Raw genomic sequence first — 22,003 nt, 5'->3', positions numbered from 1 at the left:
TTGATTTGATTTTTGGTCTATTTGTGCTGAAGTTAATGCAGGTAATTCCAGCTCGTCCTTAATATTTCATGAGCCAGAGTGAGTTGGATTTTTTCTGGTGATGAGTGTGCCACAGGATAACCTGCCAGCATTCTCAAACTTAAAACCCGCTGACTTCAAGATCCCACGAAACAGTAGAAACATTGCTGTTGACTGGATTAATTTCATTTCCCAGCTGCTAATAACAGGTGGGAGTCTTGGGCCGGTAGAGGGCCTGTTTGTGACTTAATTGGCTTCAGGTGATCGGTGTTTATGCCTGGAGCATGTGATTCAGAGAAAGATATATTCACCTGTGGCTGTTTTCAGAGCAGGTGACTAAACCTAGAGAGGGTTCAGCAGTGAAATCTTCCCTGCTGCTTTCAGTTGGTCTGTTTTTCAAACTCCATTGTGTAGATTCTTTTTTAATTTTATTGAAGTACAGTTGATTTACTATGCTGTGTTAATTTCTGCTGTACAGCAAAGTGATTCAGTTATACATATATATATTCTTTTTCATATTCTTTTCCATTATGGTTTATCAGAGGATATTGAATAGAGTTCCCTGTGCTCTACAGTAGGACCTTGTTGTTTATCCATTGTGTAGATTCTTTTTTTTTCCTTTTTTTTTTTGGCCACGCCGTGCAGCATGTGGGATCTTAGTTCCCTGACCAGGGATCGAACCCGCACCCCCTGCATCGGAAGCGTGGAGTCTTACCCACTGGACCGCCAGGGAAGTCCCCATTGTGTAGATTCTTTTTTTTTTTTTTTTTTTTTTTCATGTAATGTCTGAAACATTTATATTAACATATTTCCATACATATTTCCATACAAATACAAATATAAGATTTTTAGAAATTTCATGTAATGTCTGAAACATTTATATTAACATATTTCCATACAAATAACCCAATGAAAGTTTAGTATTAGTTATTTTGTTTGTTTTTTTATACTGCAGGTTCTTATTAGGCATCAGTTTTATACACATCAGTGTATACATGTCAATCCCAATTGCCCAATTCAGCACACCACCATCCCCACCTCACCGCAGTTTTCCCCCCTTGGTGTCCATATGACCATTCTCTACATTTGTGTCTCAACTTCTGCCCTGCAAACTGGCTCATCTGTACCATTTTTCTAGGTTCCGCATACATGCATTAATATACGATATTTGTTTTTCTCTTTCTGACTTACTTCACTCTGTATGACAGTCTCTAGATCCATCCATGTCTCAACAAATGACTCAATTTCGTTCCTTTTTATGGCTGAGTAATATTCCATTGTATATATGTACCACATCTTCTTTATCCATTCGTCTGTTGATGGGCATTTAGGTTGCTTCCATGACCTGGCTATTGTAAATAGTGCTGCAATGAACATTCGGGTGCATGTGTCTTTTTGAGTTACGGTTTTCTCTGGGTATATGCCCAGTGGTGGGATTGCTGGGTCATATGGTAATTCTATTTTTAGTTTTTTAAGGAACCTCCATATTGTTCTCCATAGTGGCTGTATCAATTTACATTCCCACCAACAGTGCAAGAGGGTTCCCTTTTCTCCACACCCTCTCCAGCATTTGTTGTTTGTAGATTTTCTGATGATGCCCATTCTAACAGGAGTGAGGTGATACCTCATTGTAGTTTTGATTTGCATTTCTCTAATAATTAGTGATGTTGAGCATCTTTTCATGTGCTTCGTGGCCGTCTGTATGTCTTCTTTGGAGAAATGTCTATTTAGGTCTTCTGCCCATTTTTGGATTGGGGTGTTTGTTTCTTTGATATTGAGCTGAATGAGCTGTTTATATATTTTGGAGATTAATCCTTTGTCCGTTGATTCATTTGCAAATATTTTCTCCCATTCTGAGGGTTGTCTTTTCGTCTTGTTTATGGTTTCCTTTGCTGTGCAAAAGCTTTGAAGTTTCATTAGGTCCCATTTGTTTATTTTTGTTTTTATTTCCATTACTCTAGGAGGTGGATCAAAAAAGATCTTGCTGTGATTTATGTCAAAGAGTGTTCTTCCTATGTTTTCCTCTAAGAGTTTTATAGTGTCCAGTCTTATATTTAGGTCTCTAATCCATTTTGAGTTTATTTTTGTGTATGGTGTTAGGGAGTATTCTAATTTCATTCTTTTACATGTAGCTGTCCAGTTTTCCCAGCACCACTTATTGAAGAGACTGTCTTTTCTCCATTGTATATCTTTGCCTCCTTTGTCATAGATTAGTTGACCATAGGTGCGTGGGTTAATCTCTGGGCTTTCTATCTTGTTCCATTGATCTATGTTTCTGTTTTTGTGCCAGTACCATACTGTCTTGATTACTGTAGCTTTGTAGTATAGTCTGAAGTCAGGGAGTCTGATTCCTCCAGCTCCATTTTTTTCCCTCAAGACTGCTTTGGCTATTCGGGGTCTTTTGTGTCTCCATACAAATTTTAAGATGATTTGTTCTAGCTCCGTAAAAAATGCCATTGGTAATTTGATAGGGACTGCATTGAATCTGTAGATTGCTTTGGGTAGTATACTCATTTTCACAATGTTGATTCTTCCAATCCAAGAACATGGTATATCTCTCCATCTGTTGGTATCATCTTTAATTTCTTTCATCAGTGTCTCATAGTTTTCTGCATACAGGTCTTTCGTCTCCCTAGGTAGGTTTATTCCTAGGTATTTTATTCTTTTTGTTGCAATGGTAAATGGGAGTGTTTCCATAATTTCTCTTTCAGATTTTTCATCATTAGTGTATAGGAATGCAAGAGATTTCTGTGCATTAATTTTGTATCCTGCAACTTTACCATATTCATTAATTAGCTCTAGCAGTTTTCTGGTGGCAGTTTTAGGATTCTCTATGTATAGTATCATGTCACCCGCAAACAGTGACAGTTTTACTTCTTCTTTTCCAATTTGTATTCCTTTTATTTCTTTTTCTTCTCTGATTGCCGTGGCTAGGACTTCCAGAACTATGTTGAATAATAGTGGTGAGAGTGGACATCCTTGTCTCGTTCCTGATCTTAGAGGAAATGCTTTCAGTTTTTCACCATTGAGAATGATGTTTGCTGTGGGTTTGTCATATATGGCCTTTATTATGTTGAGGTAGGTTCCCTCTATGCCCACTTTCTGGAGAGTTTTTATCAGAAATGGGTGTTGAATTTTGTCAAAAGCTTTTTCTGCATCTATTGAGATGATCATATGGTTTTTATTCTTCAATTTGTTAATATGGTGTATCACATTGATTGATTTGCGTATATTGAAGAATCCTTGCATCCCTGGGATAAATCCCACTTGATCGTGGTGTATGATCCTTTTAATGTGTTGCTGGATTCTGTTTGCTAGTATTTTGTTGAGGATTTTTGCATCTATATTCATCAGTGATATTGGTCTGTAATTTTCTTTTTTTGTAGTGTCTTTGTCTGGTTTTGGTATCAGGGTGATGGTGGCCTCATAGAATGAGTTTGGGAGTGTTCCTTCCTCTGCAATTTTTTGGAAGAGTTTGAGAAGGATGGGTGTTAGCTCTTCTCTAAATGTTTGCTAGAATTCACCTGTGAAGCCATCTGGTCCTGGACTTTTGTTTGTTGGAAGATTTTTAATCACAGTTTCAATTTCATTACTTGTGATTGGTCTGTTCATATTTTCTGTTTCTTCCTGATTCAGTCTGGGAAGGTTATACCTTTCTAAGAATTTGTCCATTTCTTCCAGGTTGTCCATTTTATTGGCATAAAGTTGCTTGTAGTAGTCTCTTAGGATGCTTTGTATTTCTGCGGTGTCTGTTGTAACTTCTCCTTTTTCATTTCTGATTTTATTGATTTGAGTCCTCTCCCTCTTTTTCTTGATGAGTCTGGCTAATGGCTTATCAATTTTGTTTATCTTCTCAAAGAACCAACTTTTAGTTTTATTGATCTTTGCTATTGTTTTCTTTGTTTCTATTTCATTTATTTCTGCTCTGATCTTTATGATTTCTTTCCTTCTGCTAACTTTGGGTTTTGTTTGTTCTTCTTTCTCTAGTTTCTTTAGGTGTAAGGTTAGATTGTTTACTTGAGATTTTTCTTGTTTCTTTAGGTAGGCTTGTATAGCTATAAACTTCCCTCTTAGAACCGCTTTTGCTGCATCCCATAGGTTTTGGGTCGTCGTGTTTTCATTGTCGTTTGTCTCTAGGTATTTTTTGATTTCCTCTTTGATTTCTTCAGTGATCTCTTGGTTATTTAGTAACGTATTGTTTAGCCTCCATGTGTTTGTCCTTTTTACGTTTTTTTCCCTGTAATTCATTTCTAACCTCATAGCGTTGTGGTCAGAAAAGATGCTTGATATGATTTCAATTTTCTTAAATTTACTGAGGCTTGATTTGTGACCCAAGATGTGATCTATCCTGGAGAATGTTCCGTGCGCACTTGAGAAGAACGTGTAATCTGCTGTTTTTGGATGGAATGTCCTATATATATCAATTAAATCTATCTGGTCTATTGTGTCATTTAAAGCTTCTGTTTCCTTATTTATTTTCATTTTGGATGATCTGTCCATTGGTGTAAGTGAGGTGTTAAAGTCCCCCACTATTATTGTGTTACTGTCGATTTCCTCTTTTAGAGCTGTTAGCAGTTGCCTTATGTATTGAGGTGCTCCTATGTTGGGTGCATATATATTTATAATTGTTATATCTTCTTCTTGGATTGATCCCTGGATCATTATGTAGTGTCCTTCCTTGTCTCTTGTAACATTCTTTATTTTAAAGTCTATTTTATCTGATATGAGTATAGCTACTCCAGCTTTCTTTTGATTTCCATTTGCATGGAATATCTTTTTCCATCCCCTCACTTTCAGTCTGTATGTGTCCCTAGGTCTAAAGTGGGTCTCTTGTAGACAGCATATATATGGGTCTTGTTTTGTATCCATTCAGCCAGTCTATGTCTTTTGGTTGGGGCATTTAATCCATTCACGTTTAAGGTAATTATCGATATGTATGTTCCTATGACCATTTTCTTAATTGTTTTGGGTTTGTTTTTGTAGGTCCTTTTCTTCTCTTGTGTTTCCCACTTAGAGAAGTTCCTTTAGCATTTGTTGTAGAGCTGGTTTGGTGGTGCTGAATTCTCTTAGCTTTTGCTTGTCTGCAAAGCTTTTGATTTCTCCATCAAATCTAAATGAGATCCTTGCCGGGTAGAGTAATCTTGGTTGTAGGTTCTTCCCTTTCATCACTTTAAGTATATCATGCCACTCCCTTCTGGCTTGCAGAGTTTCTGCTGAGAAATCAGCTGTTAACCTTATGGGAGTTCCCTTGTATGTTATTTGTCGTTTTTCTCTTGCTGCTTTCAATAATTTTTCTTTGTCTTTAATTTTTGCCACTTTGATTACTATGTGTCTCGGCGTGTTTCTCCTTGGGTTTATTCTGTATGGGACTCTCTGCGCTTCCTGGACTTGGGTGGCTATTTCCTTTCCCATGTTAGGGAAGTTTTCGACTATAATCTCTTCAAATATTTTCTCTGGTCCTTTCTCTCTCTCTTCTCCTTCTGGGACCCCTATAATGCGAATGTTGTTGCGTTTAATGTTGTCCCAGAGGTCTCTTAGGCTGTCTTCATTTCTTTTCATTCTTTTTTCTTTAGTCTGTTCTGCAGCAGTGAATTCCACCATTCTGTCTTCCAGGTCACTTATCCGTTCTTCTGCCTCAGTTATTCTGCTATTGATTCCTTCTAGTGTAGTTTTCATTTCAGTTATTGTATTGGTCATCTCTGTTTGTTTGTTCTTTAATTCTTCTAGGTCTTTGTTAATCATTTCTTGCATCTTCTCAATCTTTGCCTCCATTCTTATTCCGAGGTCCTGGATCATCTTCACTATCATTATTCTGAATTCTTTTTCTGGAAGGTTGCCTATCTCCACTTCATTTAGTTGTTTTTCTGGGGTTTTTTCTTGTTCCTTCATCTGGTACATAGCCCTCTGCCTTTTCATCTTCTCTATCTTTCTGTAACTCTGTGTAGATTCTTGAATGAAAGAGAAGCAGCAACCAAAAAAGACTTCCTGTCGGATTAATCAGCCTCAACGCCCCGCATCCTCAGGAGTAGCTCCCATCTGGGTTCTGGAAGCCTCATGCCCAGCACACCAGATTGGCCCTCCTCCCTCACGAACAAGTGCCTTTCAACAGTCCCTTCCCCAGCCTGTGCCCTGGACTTCTTCCAGTCCTACCAGGGGTGAGGGGCTCGGGCTGAGAGGGACCTGGATCGTAGCTTCCTCCACCCCCGCCCCCGGGGTGAGCACCAGACCCCAAGGAGAACCTGCAGGAGGCCCGCCCAACCCTCCACCATGTCACCACCACCACCCAGCACACCCTGGATGTGCTCGCCCTGCAGGCAGGGTCAGTGCAGAGCCTGTAACTAACGTGAATCTGTGAAAAATCATCTTTTGCATCCAGGGGGAAAAGTATGTTAGAAAAAGCTTTCCCAGGCTGGGAAAAGTTAGAAGGTAGAAAGACCAAAAGGAGGCTAAAATGAGGAGCAAATGGGGCTAAATGCTCAGAAACATTACTGCAGAGAACAAGGAAATGAGAGTGTCTCTGGAGGACGCTGTGCAGAGAATATTCCTGGAAGAGCGTTCTTTTGATGCACGTTGGTACCAGTCAAGGGAAGCTCAGAAAACAGCAAAAGGAAAATGAACAGACGTGGCTCTGGAGGAAAGGAGCTTTGTTGCTAATACAGAGCAGCAACAAAGACCCGGTCGTTTGAACAGGCTCCAAAAAAATATCAGGAGGGATCTTTACAGGGCGAGACTGAAGAAATAAGGTAAAATTACCGCCCTAGCATAGTGCTGTGAGAGGAGGTCGGATACTTATGGTCCAGGAGGGAGATTCTCCTTCATTTATCAGATAGTAAGCTTTTCTAAAGAGAAACTTCTTATCAACTCTTGGATTACCCTGAAGTAATGTTTGTGTAGGAAAAGGCAGAATAAAAACTTGATTCTCTGTCCTTATTTACCAGTTTTCAAAATCATTTGGTTCCCTAACATTTTCTAAAAGTAACAGTGAGTGTTTTAGTATCACTGTGAAATCACGGATTTACACACATATGATGTTTCAGTTCATTGCAGTTAATATTCTTATTGATACTTAAACTTTCTCATACTTGGCAGCGGCAGCCTTGTTTATATTTGCTCATGGCTCTGAAGTTTAGCATTTTTATATAATCAAATCTGCCAATCTTTTGTGGTCTCTGGGGGGAACAGTAGTTACATTATGATACATCTAGGCATCTAAACTATGAGATACTAGCCAACTATTGAATGAATGAGATAGAGCTACATGTACTGTCCAGGAAGATTTCTGAGACATTTTTAAAGTAAAAAATATAAGGCACAGAGTCACACATAGTGTCCAAGGCCATTTAGATAAACATACTAAAACTATGTTTTAAACTAAAGTTAATTACACATTCTTAATTTCATAGAAGTGGTTCTGGAAAGAATCACATCAAACCTTAAAGCTGGTTATTTCTGGGGGTGGGAGAAGGATTGGAAAGTTCAGAGGAGCTGTGATTTCTCTATGTACCTCTGTTCTGGATAGAAGCCTAGTTGAATGTTCACCAGTATGCATGTTTTGTTGGGGATTTTTTTTTTTAATTTATTTTTATTTATTTATTTATTTGGCTGCGTTGGGTCTTCGTTTCTGTGCGAGGGCTTTCTCTAGTTGCGGCAAGCGGGGGCCACTCTTCATCGCGGTGCGCGGGCCTCTCACTATCGCGGCCTCTCTTGTTGTGGAGCACAGGCTCCAGACGCGCAGGCTCAGTAGTTGTGGCTCACGGGCTCAGCTGCTCCGCGGCATGTGGAATCCTCCCAGACCAGGGCCCAAACCCGTGTCCCCCGCATTGGCAGGCAGACTCTCAACCACTGCGCCACCAGGGAAGCCCTTTGTTGGAGATTTTTGTTTGTTTTTTAAAAATTAGTTTTATTATTTTCAAGCTCAGGTTTAAATTAATATTTTGCCTTTGATGAAATCTTATATCTGCAATTTCATTTGCAAATGGTTTTTGCATTTTGGGCCAAAAGAAATGAAAAAACTGATTGGAATGTCTAAAGACCTAAGTGCATGTTAATGTTTATAAAAATATCATGTTAAGTGAAGTAAGTTAGACAAATATCATATGATATCACTCATATGTGGAATCTAAAAAAAAGTGATACAAATGAACTTATTTACAAAATAGAAATAGACTCACAGACATAGAAAACAAACTTATGGTTACCAAAGGGGATGGGGTGAGATAAATTAGGAGTTTGGGATTAACATATACACACTACTATATATAAAATAGATAACCAACAAGGACCTACCATATAGCACAGGGAGCTATACTCAATATCTTTTAATACCTATAATGGAAAAGAATCTGAAATATATATAAATCTGAATGACTTTGCTGTACACTTGAAACTAACACAACATTGTAAATTAACTATACTTCAGTTTTTAAAAATGGTTTAAAATTTTTTAAAAATAAAAGATAAAAAAATAAAAATATGTGCAGTCTCAAGGGAAACAGCATAATGTATTGGAGAGAAAGAATGACTCTGTGTGTGTGTTTGTGAATTCTAATCCCACATATGCTATCAACTAGCCATGTGTCTGTGGACAAGTCACTTTAGCTCCTTTGGCCTAAAAATTAAATAGATTAGATCATGTTCAGGTAAAAGTAAGCATCATAACTGGAATTATTATCACATTAGTGTATTTTAAAATGCATGTGTCTGCACTGAGCTATCAAATTTCTGAAAGAGTCCGTTGGACTGACAGGCTGGTACGAAGAAAGAGCATTGGCTGAGGGCTCGGTGACCTGGGCTACAGGTCGTCATCTGTGTCACCTCAGGGGGTGAGTTTAGCCTCTTTAAGCCTTGGTTTCTTTACTGAAAAGAGGAATTAATAACTGTCTTTCCTGGCTAACGAAATTGTGGGAAGGAAGAAATTAGGTGATACATATAAAAGTCTCCTGTAATCTGTAAAACCCCATAAAAATATGAGCATTATTCTCTTAATTAGCCTTGAATACTGCTCAACCAATCAGACCTTTCAGGTGGGATGTTAATGGAACGACTTTTTCTACATATGGTACAGTAAAACTCTTTAGCACAGCAGAAGTACAGTCATTATTTTATATGAGGTATGATGTTAAACAAAGCATCTGTTTTTGTTTGAAGTGTTCATTCATTCAGCCAACCTCTTCTTACCATCCGCTCTTCTAACCACAGAGGTTCCAGCCCTTCTGTGCTCGCTTCAGTGTGATGACTGAACCCACCCATAGACGGGATAAGAGAATCCCTTAAGATGGTATTAGACCCTACTTTTCTACCTCTGTTTTCATTTCTCGAATAAATGAACAAATAATCTGGGTATACCCAAACACGATAGAAACAAATCATTACTCGAGAAGCAAAGCATTTGGGTTGTGCCTTTGTCTTTTCTGAGACACTTAAGTTGGAGAAACCTAATTCACTCCGGTGTGGGCAGTAGACCACGTGTCCTAATGTGAAAAGAACCTCAGTGCTTTGTCAGGTGAAAAAGAGAGGCACGGGGTGGTGTGTATACTATGCTCGCATTTTCTTAAAAGTGTATAAATGTGTGTAGCTATCTGGAAGGACATACAAAAAACAGATAATGATTTCCTCTAGGAGTTTTCATAGCAAATCCTTTGGTATTGTCTGGTTTTTCCTACCATGGGCGTGTGTTATTTTCATTTTTAAAATGACTTTTAATATAACATCATTAATAAAGTATCACCTTGTTTCATCAGCTCAGCTCTAGATTAAAGTAGCCAGTCATCTGGACGCGAATGGGGATGATTCATTCTGGAAAGAAGCATTAAAATGGCTTCACAGGAGCCCCTGACTATGTTAGACATTGTCGTGGGTTAAATTGTATCCCCCCCAAAATATGTTGAAGTCTAATATGGCTGAGTGTTTGTGTCCCCCCCAACAAAATTCATAGGTTGAAATCCTAACCCCTAAAGATGGTGGTATTAGTGGTGGAGCCCTTGGGAGCCCTCACGAATGGGATGAAAGCTCTCGTGAAAGAGGCTCCAGAGAGATCCCTAGTCCCCTTCACCTTGTGAGGACACAGCAGGAAGGTGCCAGTCCTGTCTGGAACCAGAAAGCCCTCATCTGGTCCTGGCTCTGTCCATCCTGCCTGTATGACCTTGGGCACTTAGCAGCCACATTCTGCCTCAGTTTCCCTGCGTGTAAAATGGGGATAATAACAGTGTATTGTGACTCAGCCAAAGAAGGGTTGTCGTGAGCACTGAGTAACCAGTAAAGCACTGAGAACAGAGCCAGGCAAGAGGGAAGGATTCCATGTATATCGGCCATTATTTGTTCTCAGTCATAGCCAATAATATAAAATGACTCTTTATCCAATTTGATGCCTTTTGCTTCCATTTCTATTTAGATATTAATTTTATTAATTTGCATTTCCCTCACATGTCTTTGCCTGTCTATTTGTTCATAATTTTTGGTAGTATTTTGTATGCTTCCCGAAAATAGCATTATGTTGGATTTTCGCCCAGTTTGAGTCTCTGTCACTCAATTGGGAATTAAAATCCAATTACATTGGGTCAGTTGTCTTGATGATTACAGATATGTTTAATCTTCTAGAATGTTTGTTGATTGTCTACTTACAATACCCCCTAATTATTTCCTTTTTTTTTTTTTTTTTTTTACTGTATGAACTGTGCTTTCTTTGCTCCTGGGTTCTTTGGTACTATGGAAAAGATATGTTTTCTCCCTCCCTCTCTCTCTCTCTCTCTCTCTCTCTCTTTTTTTAAAGGGTACTACTGATTACCCTTAAGTTTTTCAGTCATTCTTTTATATGTATTTCTTTTTTTTTTTTTTTTTTTTTTTTTAATTAAAAGGAGTAAGAAGATATATTTTGAATCCCCATATTTAAGGAACATAACAGCATTCTTTTTTTTTTTTAATTTAGCATTCTTTACTAAGCCTTGCCAATTTAATTAACCTATCTAAAAAGAATCCGGTATTTTTATGTAGATTGCTTTAAGTTACTATTTTTAAATTATCTTTTAAGCATCTTTTAAAATATTTCTTTCAGGGAGTTCCCTGGTGGGCTAGTGGTTAGGATTCTGGGCTTTCACTGCTGTGGCCCAGGTTCAATCCCTGGTGGGGTAACTGAGATCCTGCAAGCCGCATAGCCAAAAAACATGTATATATATATTTCTTTCAAAACTAATTTTACTGGTTATGATAGAGATTTATGTTTTCATACAGAATACTCTTTTTATGATGAAAAGCTTAAACACCTGTTATAAAAAACAGAAATCAGACAATACAAAAGTTTTACAATAAAAGCTCAATTGTCCTCTTACTCCAGACCTTGTCCCAATCTCCAAATATAAACCATCAACAGTTTTTTTATGTATCCTCAAAGGAACTGTCTGTGCATTTCCACACAGTTGTACTTACATAGGATTCATCTATACACACTGAATCTAACTTTGAAACTAAACTTGAAATGATTGTTTATCTGTCTGTGTCTCACTGCTGGCTCAGCTGACTACTCGCTTTCTATGACCCATTTTGTCTGGTCTTCAGCTTTTTTATTTTTTTTGGCCGTGTGGCGCGGCTTATGGGATCTCAGTTCCCCACCCAGGGATTGAACCTGGGCCATGGCAATGAAAGCCCGGAATCCTAACCACTGGAGCACCAGGGAACTCTCTGGTCTTCAGCTTTTCACTGATGTTTCTCTGCTGGGTCACTTATAATCCATCTTAAAGATAGGAAAAGGACATAGAATTTACATTGTAAACTTTGCACATGGGAGAGCTTTTTCTATCATCATCGTATAATTAGGACAAGTTCGCTACATATCAAATTCTTTGCGATACACTGTTTACCCCCCAGAACTAAATGGAGAGCCTTTGGCAGTGTGGCAGCTTAGATCATCCGGGGGCCTTCCCAAGACAGAAGAACAGATTTTGCATAAGTCTAAAAGTTTTTGCAACACTGGGCTCACAGAAAGAAAGGAAAAGGACAAAACACCTGAAAAGCAAAACCAAATAAAAAGTAAAGCCCTGAGCAGTGACTGCTAAGCACAGGACAGAAGCGTTTTCTCTCAGAGCCAGTGCACAGGCGGTAGGGCAAGGAGCTGAAAGCCAGGATTCCAGGATTCAGCCCTGGTCCACGAAAGCAGCAGAAGTGGCCCCCAGTCAGTAGGAAGCACACACACATCCTCCCTGGAGGAAAGGGAATGCCACCAAATGTGACTCTCAGTTTCCCAAAGATTAAGACCAACCAGAAATTACAAAACTAGGGCTTCCCTGGTGGCGCAGTGGTTGAGAATCTGCCTGCCAATGCAGGGGACGCGGGTTCGAGCCCTGGTCTGGGAAGATCCCACATGCCGCGGAGCGACTGGGCCCGTGCACCACAACTACTGAGCCTGTGCGCCACAACTACTGAGCCTGCGCGTCTGGAGCCTGTGCCCCGCAACAAGAGAGGCCACGACAGTGAGAGGCCCGCGCACTGCGATGAAGAGTGGCCCCCGCTCGCCGCAACTAGAGAAAGCCCTCGCACAGAAACGAAGACCCAACGCAGCCAAAAATAAATAAAGTAAAAAAAAAATAAAATAAATAAACAAAAATTACAAAACTAGAAGGACACAGCCTACCACTTGTAATCAAGTGAAGATGAAGTCATACTGGATTAGGATGTCTGTATAAAGAGAGAGAGCTTGGGACACACAGAGGAATTTCTCCTCTCAAATTTCCTTATGTTCTGGCTTAACTCTTTCAGAGCCCATCATGTCCTACTGATGATAAGATTGTGTTTCTAAAGGTCGCTGAGGATGGTTTTGAATGTATGTCCTTTAAGGTTCTTGGTTCTCCTTCGTCAGGATCTTGTCTATGATTCTACACCTTATGGAACATGGACTCAGGTCTCAGGCCCTTCTAAGAGATAAGATTTTTTGCACACAATACTTGATGTTTCATCATATTCCCAATGCGTAATTCAATAATGGCTATTTTTAGAATTTGGAAACCATAATGAAAATAAATAGCTATTCATGGAATCCAACCACCAAGTTCAAACTTACCAGAAAATAAGAAATAACTTTTCTGAGCTATTCATGGTCTGGTTAAAATTTTTTCTAACTGGTTACTGCTTTCAACTCCAAATTACCAGAAGATTGCGATCAAGATTAAGAATTTACCTTGGGGAACTTCCCAGGTGGCGCAGTGGTTAAGAATCCACCTGCCAATGCAGGGGACGCGGGTTCGATCCCTCATCCAGGAAGATCCCACATGCCACGGAGCAGCTAAGCCCGTGCGCCACACTCCTGAGCCTGCGCTCTAGAGCCCGCGAGCCACAACTACTGAAGCCTGCGCGCCTAGAGCCTGTGCTCCGCAACAAGAGAAGCCACCACAGTGAGAAGCCCGCGCACCACAACGAGGACCCAGTGCAGCCAAAAAAAAAAAAAAGAATTTACCTTATTTACCTTGGCTTTTGCTTGAACTTTGAAAGAATTCTCTTGAATGCTGTGTTCCTAGGACTGGAAAAGCAATGTTTGAGTAGGATCGTCTCTTAGCTAAGATCTGAATATTTAATAAACTGCCAACCTGTTTTTCCCATTTCCTCAGGCTGCCATAAATTACAGAAAATGTTTCTGAGGTCACTGACATTGGTTTTACATTCATCTAACTTCTGAGCCTTGGGATCCTCAAGCAAAGGCAGCCAGTTACTGGGGCCTCATGTATGTGGCATGCTTGGGTCATCCCAGCAGACACTGAAATGATGGCCAGCAGTCTGTGCCAGACACACACCAGGGGAAGAATAGAATAGCAATATCAAAGGAGCACTGATTCCATGTTACTTAGAAAAAGCAAATGGAAATGAAATGTGTGTGGAGTTCTCCCACACATATGATGGAGGTGAAGAAAAAGATGCAAGCTAGTTTGGCTAATCAGACCACATGTCAATGTCTGAAAGGATGAGCTGAACTAACATAATTGACAATGGCATATTTTTTAAATCTTGTAAATAGGTAGCATTCATTTAATATATGTTGTTAGTCTTCATATTAACTAGCTATGACATTTTAAAAATTAATTCTCGGACATATGTATATGTATAACTGATTCACTTTGTTATAAAGCAGAAACACACCATTATAAAGCAATTATACTCCAATAAAGATGTTAAAAAGAAAAATTAATTCTCTACAAATATTTAGTGACACTAAATATGCAACTCTCCCATAAGCAAATTTTTTTCTTTTCTTGAAAGGAACCTTAAGAGGTTTTATTGTAAAAGTAAATAAAAGCTTTGAAAAATCCATTTAAGTTATTTTAACCGTATATGTGGAACCGTGGGCCAGAATCAGGAAGATCCAAGTTAAGAGTGATGACACCTTTCCACTTTTGTGGCAGCCCTGATAGAAAATGTGTCCCTTGGGACTTCTCTGGCAGTCCAGTGGTTAGGACTCAACGACGGGGTCCCGGTTCAATCCCTGAGGTTCCTAGAGTAGTCTGATTCGCAGAAACAGAAAGTAGAATGGGGGTTGCCAAGGGCTCCTTCTGAGATGCCGCATCCACTTTCCGGGCCGTCCGCTCTCCCCAGACAGCAGGAAACGCCCAAAGGTACACTCCTCACCTCTTCTCTGCTGGGCTTCCATCACTTTCCATAGATTCTGGGAAATCCAGGCTTCCCTTCCCTTTCCATGGCTCCAAGAACCTATTTGCACTTTGAACAAGCCTGCTGTAATTTAAAGCATCTCGATCTGACAATTAAGATGACTAATAATGAAAAGTTCCAGTAAATTTGAAAACTAGATGAAAGGGATGGATTTTTTTCAGGAAATGAAAAATACCATATTGACTCAAAGCCGGGAAGAAACTATGAAAAGAACAGAAATCAAAGAGTAAATTGAAAACATCGTCAGCAAGCCACGCCTGAGAGGTTCTAGTAATTTTACCGGCAGATTCTACATATCTTCAGGGAAAAAATAATTCACTTAGAAAAAAAGAAAGATAAATAGATTTTTAAACTCCCTAAAAAATATTACCAAATCAATTTCAGCAGTATAATAAAAGAATAATCATCTTTTAGACCCAACAAGAGTTTACTTAGTAAGGTAAGTGTGATTCAACATTAAGAAATGCATTTGGGGGGCTTCCCTGGTGGCACAGTGGTTAACAATCCGCCTGCCAGTGCAGGGGACACGGGTTCGAGCCCTGGTCCGGGAAGATCCCACGTGCCACGGAGCAACTAAGCCCGTGCACCACAACTACTGAGCCTGCGCTCTAGAGCCCACAGGCCACAACTACTGAGCCTGCGGGCCACAACTACTGAAGCCTGCACACCTAGAGCCCATGCTCTGCAACAAGAGAAGCCACCGCAATGAGAAGCCCACGCACCGCAACAAAGATCAGCCCCCGCTCGCCACAACTAGAGAAAGCCCGCGCGCAGCAACGAAGACCCAACGCAGCCTAATTAATTAATTAATTAATTAATTAAATTGAAAAGAAATGCATTTGGGACTCCCCTGGTGGTCCAGTGGTCAGGTCTCTGTGCTTCCACTGCAGGGGGCTCAGGTTCGATGCCTGGTCAGGGAACTAAGATCCCACACGCCACCCAGCGTGGCCAAAAAAAAGAAAAAGAAATGCATTAATGTGATTCACTTCATTAACTATTCAAAGGAGGAAATTCATATGATCATCTCAAAAGATCTTTTTTTTAATGCAATAGAATTCGACATTTTGGAAACTTCATTAAGGAAAATTTTCAAACATACATAAATGTAGTGAGGCTAGTATAACAAACACCATGGTCAATGACACAACTTCAACCATTATCAACATTTTGCTTATCTTTATATTCATGTTTTATTAACATTTTTAGCTTCCTCTCAGGCTCTCATATTTCACCACTGCTCAGCAGAGCCTGGGTATCGTGACCACTCCCGCCACTAAACATTCCAACAGCTAGTGACTGAGTGAAAACCATGCCTATTAATTTAGAATTTTGAGGAACTGAGAGATGATAGCTTGTTCGTAAATTTTATAAGAATGGCATATATTTCTATGTACTTGTGTATTTAAAGCTTTAAATGATTTAAGATGTCAAAATTACTGAACCATGTATAAGAATTCCAAGAAACTGTAATGATATTCAGAGGAAAAATTAAATAGATTCTGAGACCAAGTTGAGACTCTACAAAGATGAACTGAGACATAGAACACTGGGAAAAGAAATGAGGGATTATAAATTAGGAAAATGGTTAACATCCCAGGACTAATCCAATACAAATGCCAAAAGAACATAATCATCAAGCATTAATCAATGTGGAAGAACACACTGAAGAAACACGTTACAACTGTAAACAGTGCAGTACCTTTTAACACAGTCTCAGCAACATACACCTCTCATTTTGTCTGATAAAAGACTTCCACGTTCAAAAGAAGACAATGAGATATATATATAAAATCTTTCCAGCAACTATCAAAAAGGTATAAGTCCATCAGTACGTGAGTGGATAAGGAAATTGTGGTACATCTGTACAATGGAATACTGCTCAGAAATACAAAGGAATGAACAATACAACAATCAGAAAATAACTATGCTGAATGAAGAAAGCCAGATAAAAAAGAGTAGATGTCGTATGATTCCATTTTTATAAAATTCTAATAAATGCCAATTAATATATAGTAAGAGGAAGCAGATCAGTGACTGTCTGGGGCCGGCAGGTGCAGGAGGGAGGGGTCCCAAGTGATGTGAGGAAACTTTTGAGCTTGATGATGTGGTCTTGACTGTGGTCGTGGTGTCACAAGTATATACATGTCAAAACATCAATAAACATGTGCCATTTATTGCATGTCTGTTAGACCTCAATAAAGCTGTTTTCAAAAGTGTATAAGAGCAGACTTTGATGAGATTTGCCTCTGATTTCTGAAGGCTATATTTAGTCATGAGCAACCTTGTGATGTTCTCTAAGAGTTTACTCACTAAATCATCAAGATTCTTCCAGGTACGTTGGCACTCTGTATCCCCAGGTACTGCATCTGTGGATTCAACCAACCTCAGATCAAAAATACTGGGGAAAACTCCAGAAAGTTCCAAAAATCAAAACTTGAATTTTGCCTTGCACTGGCAACTATTCACATGGCCTTTACATTGTATTAGGTATTACAAGTAATCTAGAGATAATTTAAAGCGTCCAGGAGGATGTGCACAGGTTATGTGCAAATACCACATCATTTTATGTAAGGGACTTGAGCATCTGTGAACTTTGGTATCCTGGGGGTCCTGGAACCAGTCCCCCACGGGTGCTGAGGGACAACTGTATTTACAAAGAAATAGGTGTGTACGAACAAATAAAATACGTTAACTATTAAGATAGGCTGGCACAACTTATTTTATACTATGTAAGCAATATAAGAAAACTTGCTTAACTTGGTAAAGTTATCTTCTCCCAGAAGCCTCTGACACACATCACACATACAGGGAAAATACTGTCAGTCTCATTAAAGTCATGAAGAAAACAAAAGTGCCTGACAGTATTTCTACTTTTCAATATTTACTGAACTTCCTGGCCAGTGAAGTAAGACCAAGGAGAGGAAAGAGGTATATACCTTGGAAAGGGACAGAAAGTAAAGTGTGATTATTTATAGACGGTATCTAACTAGGAAACAAGAGATTCTAACAAGAGAATTAACAGAAAGACTTGTAAAACTAAGAGAAGTCAATAGAGAGGTCAGATAGAGTGTCATTATCCTTCCTAGACTCTGAAGTAACTATTTAGAAACATGGGGCAGGGGGAGGTATTTACAACAGCAGCAAAAATTGACCTCTAAAATATTCAGGAGAAAAACTATCAAAAATATGCAGAACCTGTTTGAGGACAACTCTTGAACTGTACATAAGACAGGGTTTAAATGAAGAGCTATTTCATGACCGACTGGGGAGACCCAGTCTCCCAAAGACGTTGAAGCCCACTGACATGACCACGTCACAATCCTTCCTTCTTTTGAGAGGCAGTGGGGATTTTGTTTTTAATGAGGCAAGGTGCATCAGTATCTCTGAGAAAATAAGTTACCCGGAGCATCTTTGGCTGAAAGCATCTTTGTTTGGAGACTGAGCTGGCGTGTCCTTGCCTCTCCGTGTCCTGATTGAAGTGAAACCATTGTCAGTCTCTGGCTCCACTGAAATGCCGCGGATGCGGTGAGAACGTGAAACCAGAGGAGCCCAGCTTCTCCCCCAGGGGCGTTCAAAGGGGTCCACTCAGGAGGCTGGACCACCCAGGCGGGGCGCTGTGGACGGGTGTTGTAAGCATGGTTCTGGCTATGGAGGAAGGGACAGTAAATCCCTCTGACGGGTCTCTCGTTCTGTCTTGGGACTTACATCCCAGGATGATTAAAAGACAAGGGCCAATCCTGAGTAGTAGTTGCCATCCAAGCTCCTACTGCTTGCCGCAGGACAGGCCAATAAATCAAGAGACGCGCTGTTGAGGCAGGGAACAGCCAGCAGACCAAGAAGATGACGGACTAGGGTCTCAAGGAACCATCTTCCGCAAATTAGAGTTCAGGCTTCTTTTATACTCAAAGGGGAGGCAGTAAAGTCGAGCACTTCCTGGTTCTGGGTGGCCTCCGGACGGGCTGTGTGAATTTCTTCCTTCCTGCAGCCATTCATAGGTGGGCCTGGTCAGGACGTTTCTTGTGAGCTAAGCAAAGGTACTTTAGCTTAACGCTCATTACCTGGGAGGCGGGGTTCTCAGAGATGGGCTGTTATGTATCATTTAAGCTTCTAGGCAACACCCCTTTAGTGATGAACTTGTAATAGAACCATGGTTCTTCCATGTTCCACAGTCATCCCTGATAGATGCTGAACAGATGTCATTTCTCGCAAATGTTTCTCGTAAATCCAGTGTGGTCCTTATCAAATTCCCGCATGGTATTGATGAGCTGATTCCAAAATTCCACTGGAACACAAACAGGCAAGAACAGCCAAAAAGGTTTTTTGGTTTTAATTCATAACCTTTTTTTTTTTTTTTTTTCCCCTGGCTGTGCCATGGCAGCTTGTGGAATCTCAGTTCCCCGGCCAGGAATTGAACCCGGGCTACAGCAGTGAAAGCCCAGAATCCTTACCACTAGGCCACCAGGGAACTCCCTGGTTTTAATTCATGAAGAGAATTTAACTTACCCAATATGAAAACATATAATAAAAGTATGATAATTAAAACATTTTAAGTCCAACAGCATATAAGGATAAGTAATAGTAGGGATAGATAAATCTAATGTTGGAATAGAATATCAAATTCAGAATTTGATTCCAAAGATCTATTTAAGGTTCTTTATCACAGATTGGATTTTTTTTTCTTTTACCCCACCAACAATTCAAACCATTGTATCAAAAATAAAAACGGACACAGCAATTTCTCGTTTCTTATGCTGCGTTTATATTTTTCTCCTTCAACCATTCCTGTAGTTCTCAGGCAAGGCGAGGGATGAAGTGGTTTCCGACCGCGCAGTGTCCAGGGAGGAAGGCCAGGGCACCGCCCCTACAGGTGGCAGGATGGGGGTGGGTCACTGTCCTGAGCCGGGCTCGCGTCCTGGGCATCCCTGAGTAGGACTGCGCACAGGCGCAGCTCCAAGGGCTTTGCAGCTGCGATCCAGCTGCCCCTGTAACTGCCCCCCCTCCTCACGATGGTCCAGCGGGGGGCGGGGGGGACTCGAGCTACGAAACGCACCTGTGGTAGGTCCTCACCGCGATGTCTGAGGGATGTGATGCCAGCGTCTGTCTCCTTGACCCAACTGTGAGCGCCTTAGCACGGGGACCCCCCCCCCCAATTCGTCCTTTCACTCCTAGAATTTAACACCATGCTTCTAGACAGGGAATAAATGTTTGGTCAATGAATGGATGCTAAGCACCAAGTTTTGCCAGAATTCGCAGAAATGATCTGGAGAGAGTCACACTGCATCTTCTCAATGATGCAAACGACAGCGGAATCGGAATCTCCAGCTTATGTGGTGCTAACTCTGCCCCCGCCCCCCTTTTACTTTCCCTGTTGCAGCCGATGGGATCAGAACGCATGGAGATGCGAAAGCGGCAGGTGTGCACAGCCCAAGGGCCCGCAGCCTCCGCCCCAGGCCAGCACGGAGTGGGGAACCGGGGGTCCAACGCTTGCTGCTTCTGCTGGTGCTGCTGTTGTAGCTGTTCTTGGTAAGGTTTGCGGCTTTTCATGAACGCGCTCCTGGTAGGAAAACGGTACCCTGCATGGTGCCAGTTTATGATGAATGCAGTAAGTGCTTTTAAGCAGCTGCTATATGCCTGCCTCTGATGTGGGTTCTGTAAAGGACGACAACAAAAACAAACAAACCCAAGAGGAGGCTGCATCCTAGCTCCGGGGAGACATATGCAAATCCCCGAAATCAGGCTAACTAATGTATATCAAATATCTAAAGAACAATCGAAGGCAGCTGACGATTGAATATTAATATCTGGGCAGAAAGGAGTGAACTCAAGGCCCTCCAGTTGGTAACAAAGGCTTCATGGAGGACTTGGAATTTAATCTGGGTCTTTAAGTTTAGGGTTATGAAGGAGAATGAGCCTGCATTTTATACTCTTCTGCTTCTGTTTTATTAATATTGTTTTTTAATAAAGAAAAATGTCAAAACCTAAGCTTGACAGAGAGAGGAAAATCTAAAAATATAGGCTCACTTACTAGTAGTGGAAGATACACAATCATTGCTTTAAAGAAAGAGATACAACTTGAGCATTTGAGTCACTGTTGAAGATCTGGAGAAACGGGGCTGAGTTACACCCAGAAATCACAGGAACATTAGGTTGCATTTCTGAAATCTTGGATATGAAACGTGCTTCGTGACAGCCAAATGTGTGCATAGCTTTAGGCAATTCAATTATTGTAAATTTATTTGGGCTTGACTGCAAGTTAGACCAAGACCTCACTATCCCGTGGAGAAGAAAGAAAACTGGGATTGATCAGTGACGTAGACCCATTAGAACTGGGGGTGGGCGGGGTGGAGGCTGAAGGTGAAAAGTCCGGGACGGTTTGGGGGGCTCCTGCTTGCCTCGGGCTGGTGTTAATTTCCAGAAAGTTCCAGGCCGGTGCCTCTGAGGATGGATGTTACCCTGATGCTGGGAGGTCTGTCCATTCGGGACAGAACCCCAGACTCAAGTGGGAATATGGGGGAGAGTGGCTGACCAGAGCCGAGCAGCCCGGAGTTTAAAGTGAGCCTTCAGCCCTGACAAGAGGACTAGAGGACCCGGCAGGAGACGGGAGGAAAGGGCGCGTTGGCACCCCCGAGGTGTCCAGGAGCCCCGCTAGTCGGGGAGGGGACCTACCAGGGGTGAAGAGACGGCACTGAGGCCCCTTTTCCGCCCTTTCACTGCTCATCAGGCTCAGCGAGATGACGCCTGAGAGGTGTGCAAAGGTGTCCCTGTGCAGGAGGGATGCCGCCTGGTGTTTACCCCACCCCTTCCGGCTCTGGTGCCTTGGGGTGGCACAGGAGGTGGGGACCATGGTCTGAGCAGTGTCTGGGACTGAGGGTGTATGGGCAGCAGGTGGTGACGGGTCCCAGAGCAGCCTCTTCCTACTAACGTCAACCAGGGTGAATGAAATATAAATCCGACCGGGACCTCCTCATCACGGCCAGCACCTGGGCAGCACGTGGTATGTGTGTCTACGACAGACAAGAGAGCAATGGCTTCAAAGTACGGGAGCGAAGGAACAGAAAACTTAGTCAAACTATAACTCAGGGGTGTAGGTAAAATAAGTCATTTTCAGACACACAAAGGCCAAGAGAGGTAACTGCCTTCAGACCCTCCCTAAAGAACTAAGGATTTATTCAAGGGTAAAAAGGGTAAAAAGTGAACCCAGAGGGCAGTCATGGGAAACAAGTAACACTGATGAATACAAAAGAAGCAAACACAGCTGTAAAACTTGGTATTTAATTTTGTGTTAGAAAGTGTAAATCCAGAGCCGTAAACAAATAACCTCATGTTAACAATCAACAAA

General features: G+C 41.1%; 1 protein-coding gene across 4 annotated transcripts in view; it reads left to right on the top strand.

The window, feature by feature from the left end:
- RGS20 (regulator of G protein signaling 20) overlaps positions 1-22,003 on the top strand; it is an 86,632-nt gene that overhangs the window by 48,393 nt on the left and 16,236 nt on the right. For all 4 annotated transcript variants that reach the window (XM_036830868.1, XM_036830865.1, XM_036830867.1 and 1 more), the window contains one exon: positions 20,039-20,187. In XM_036830868.1, coding sequence (XP_036686763.1) covers positions 20,039-20,187 — 149 coding nt within the window. The remainder of the gene's footprint in view (positions 1-20,038; positions 20,188-22,003) is intronic.

This window comes from Balaenoptera musculus, chromosome 17 (genome assembly GCF_009873245.2).
Source record: "Balaenoptera musculus isolate JJ_BM4_2016_0621 chromosome 17, mBalMus1.pri.v3, whole genome shotgun sequence".
Classification (NCBI taxonomy): domain Eukaryota; kingdom Metazoa; phylum Chordata; class Mammalia; order Artiodactyla; family Balaenopteridae; genus Balaenoptera; species Balaenoptera musculus.
This window is presented reverse-complemented; position numbering and strand designations above follow the sequence as displayed.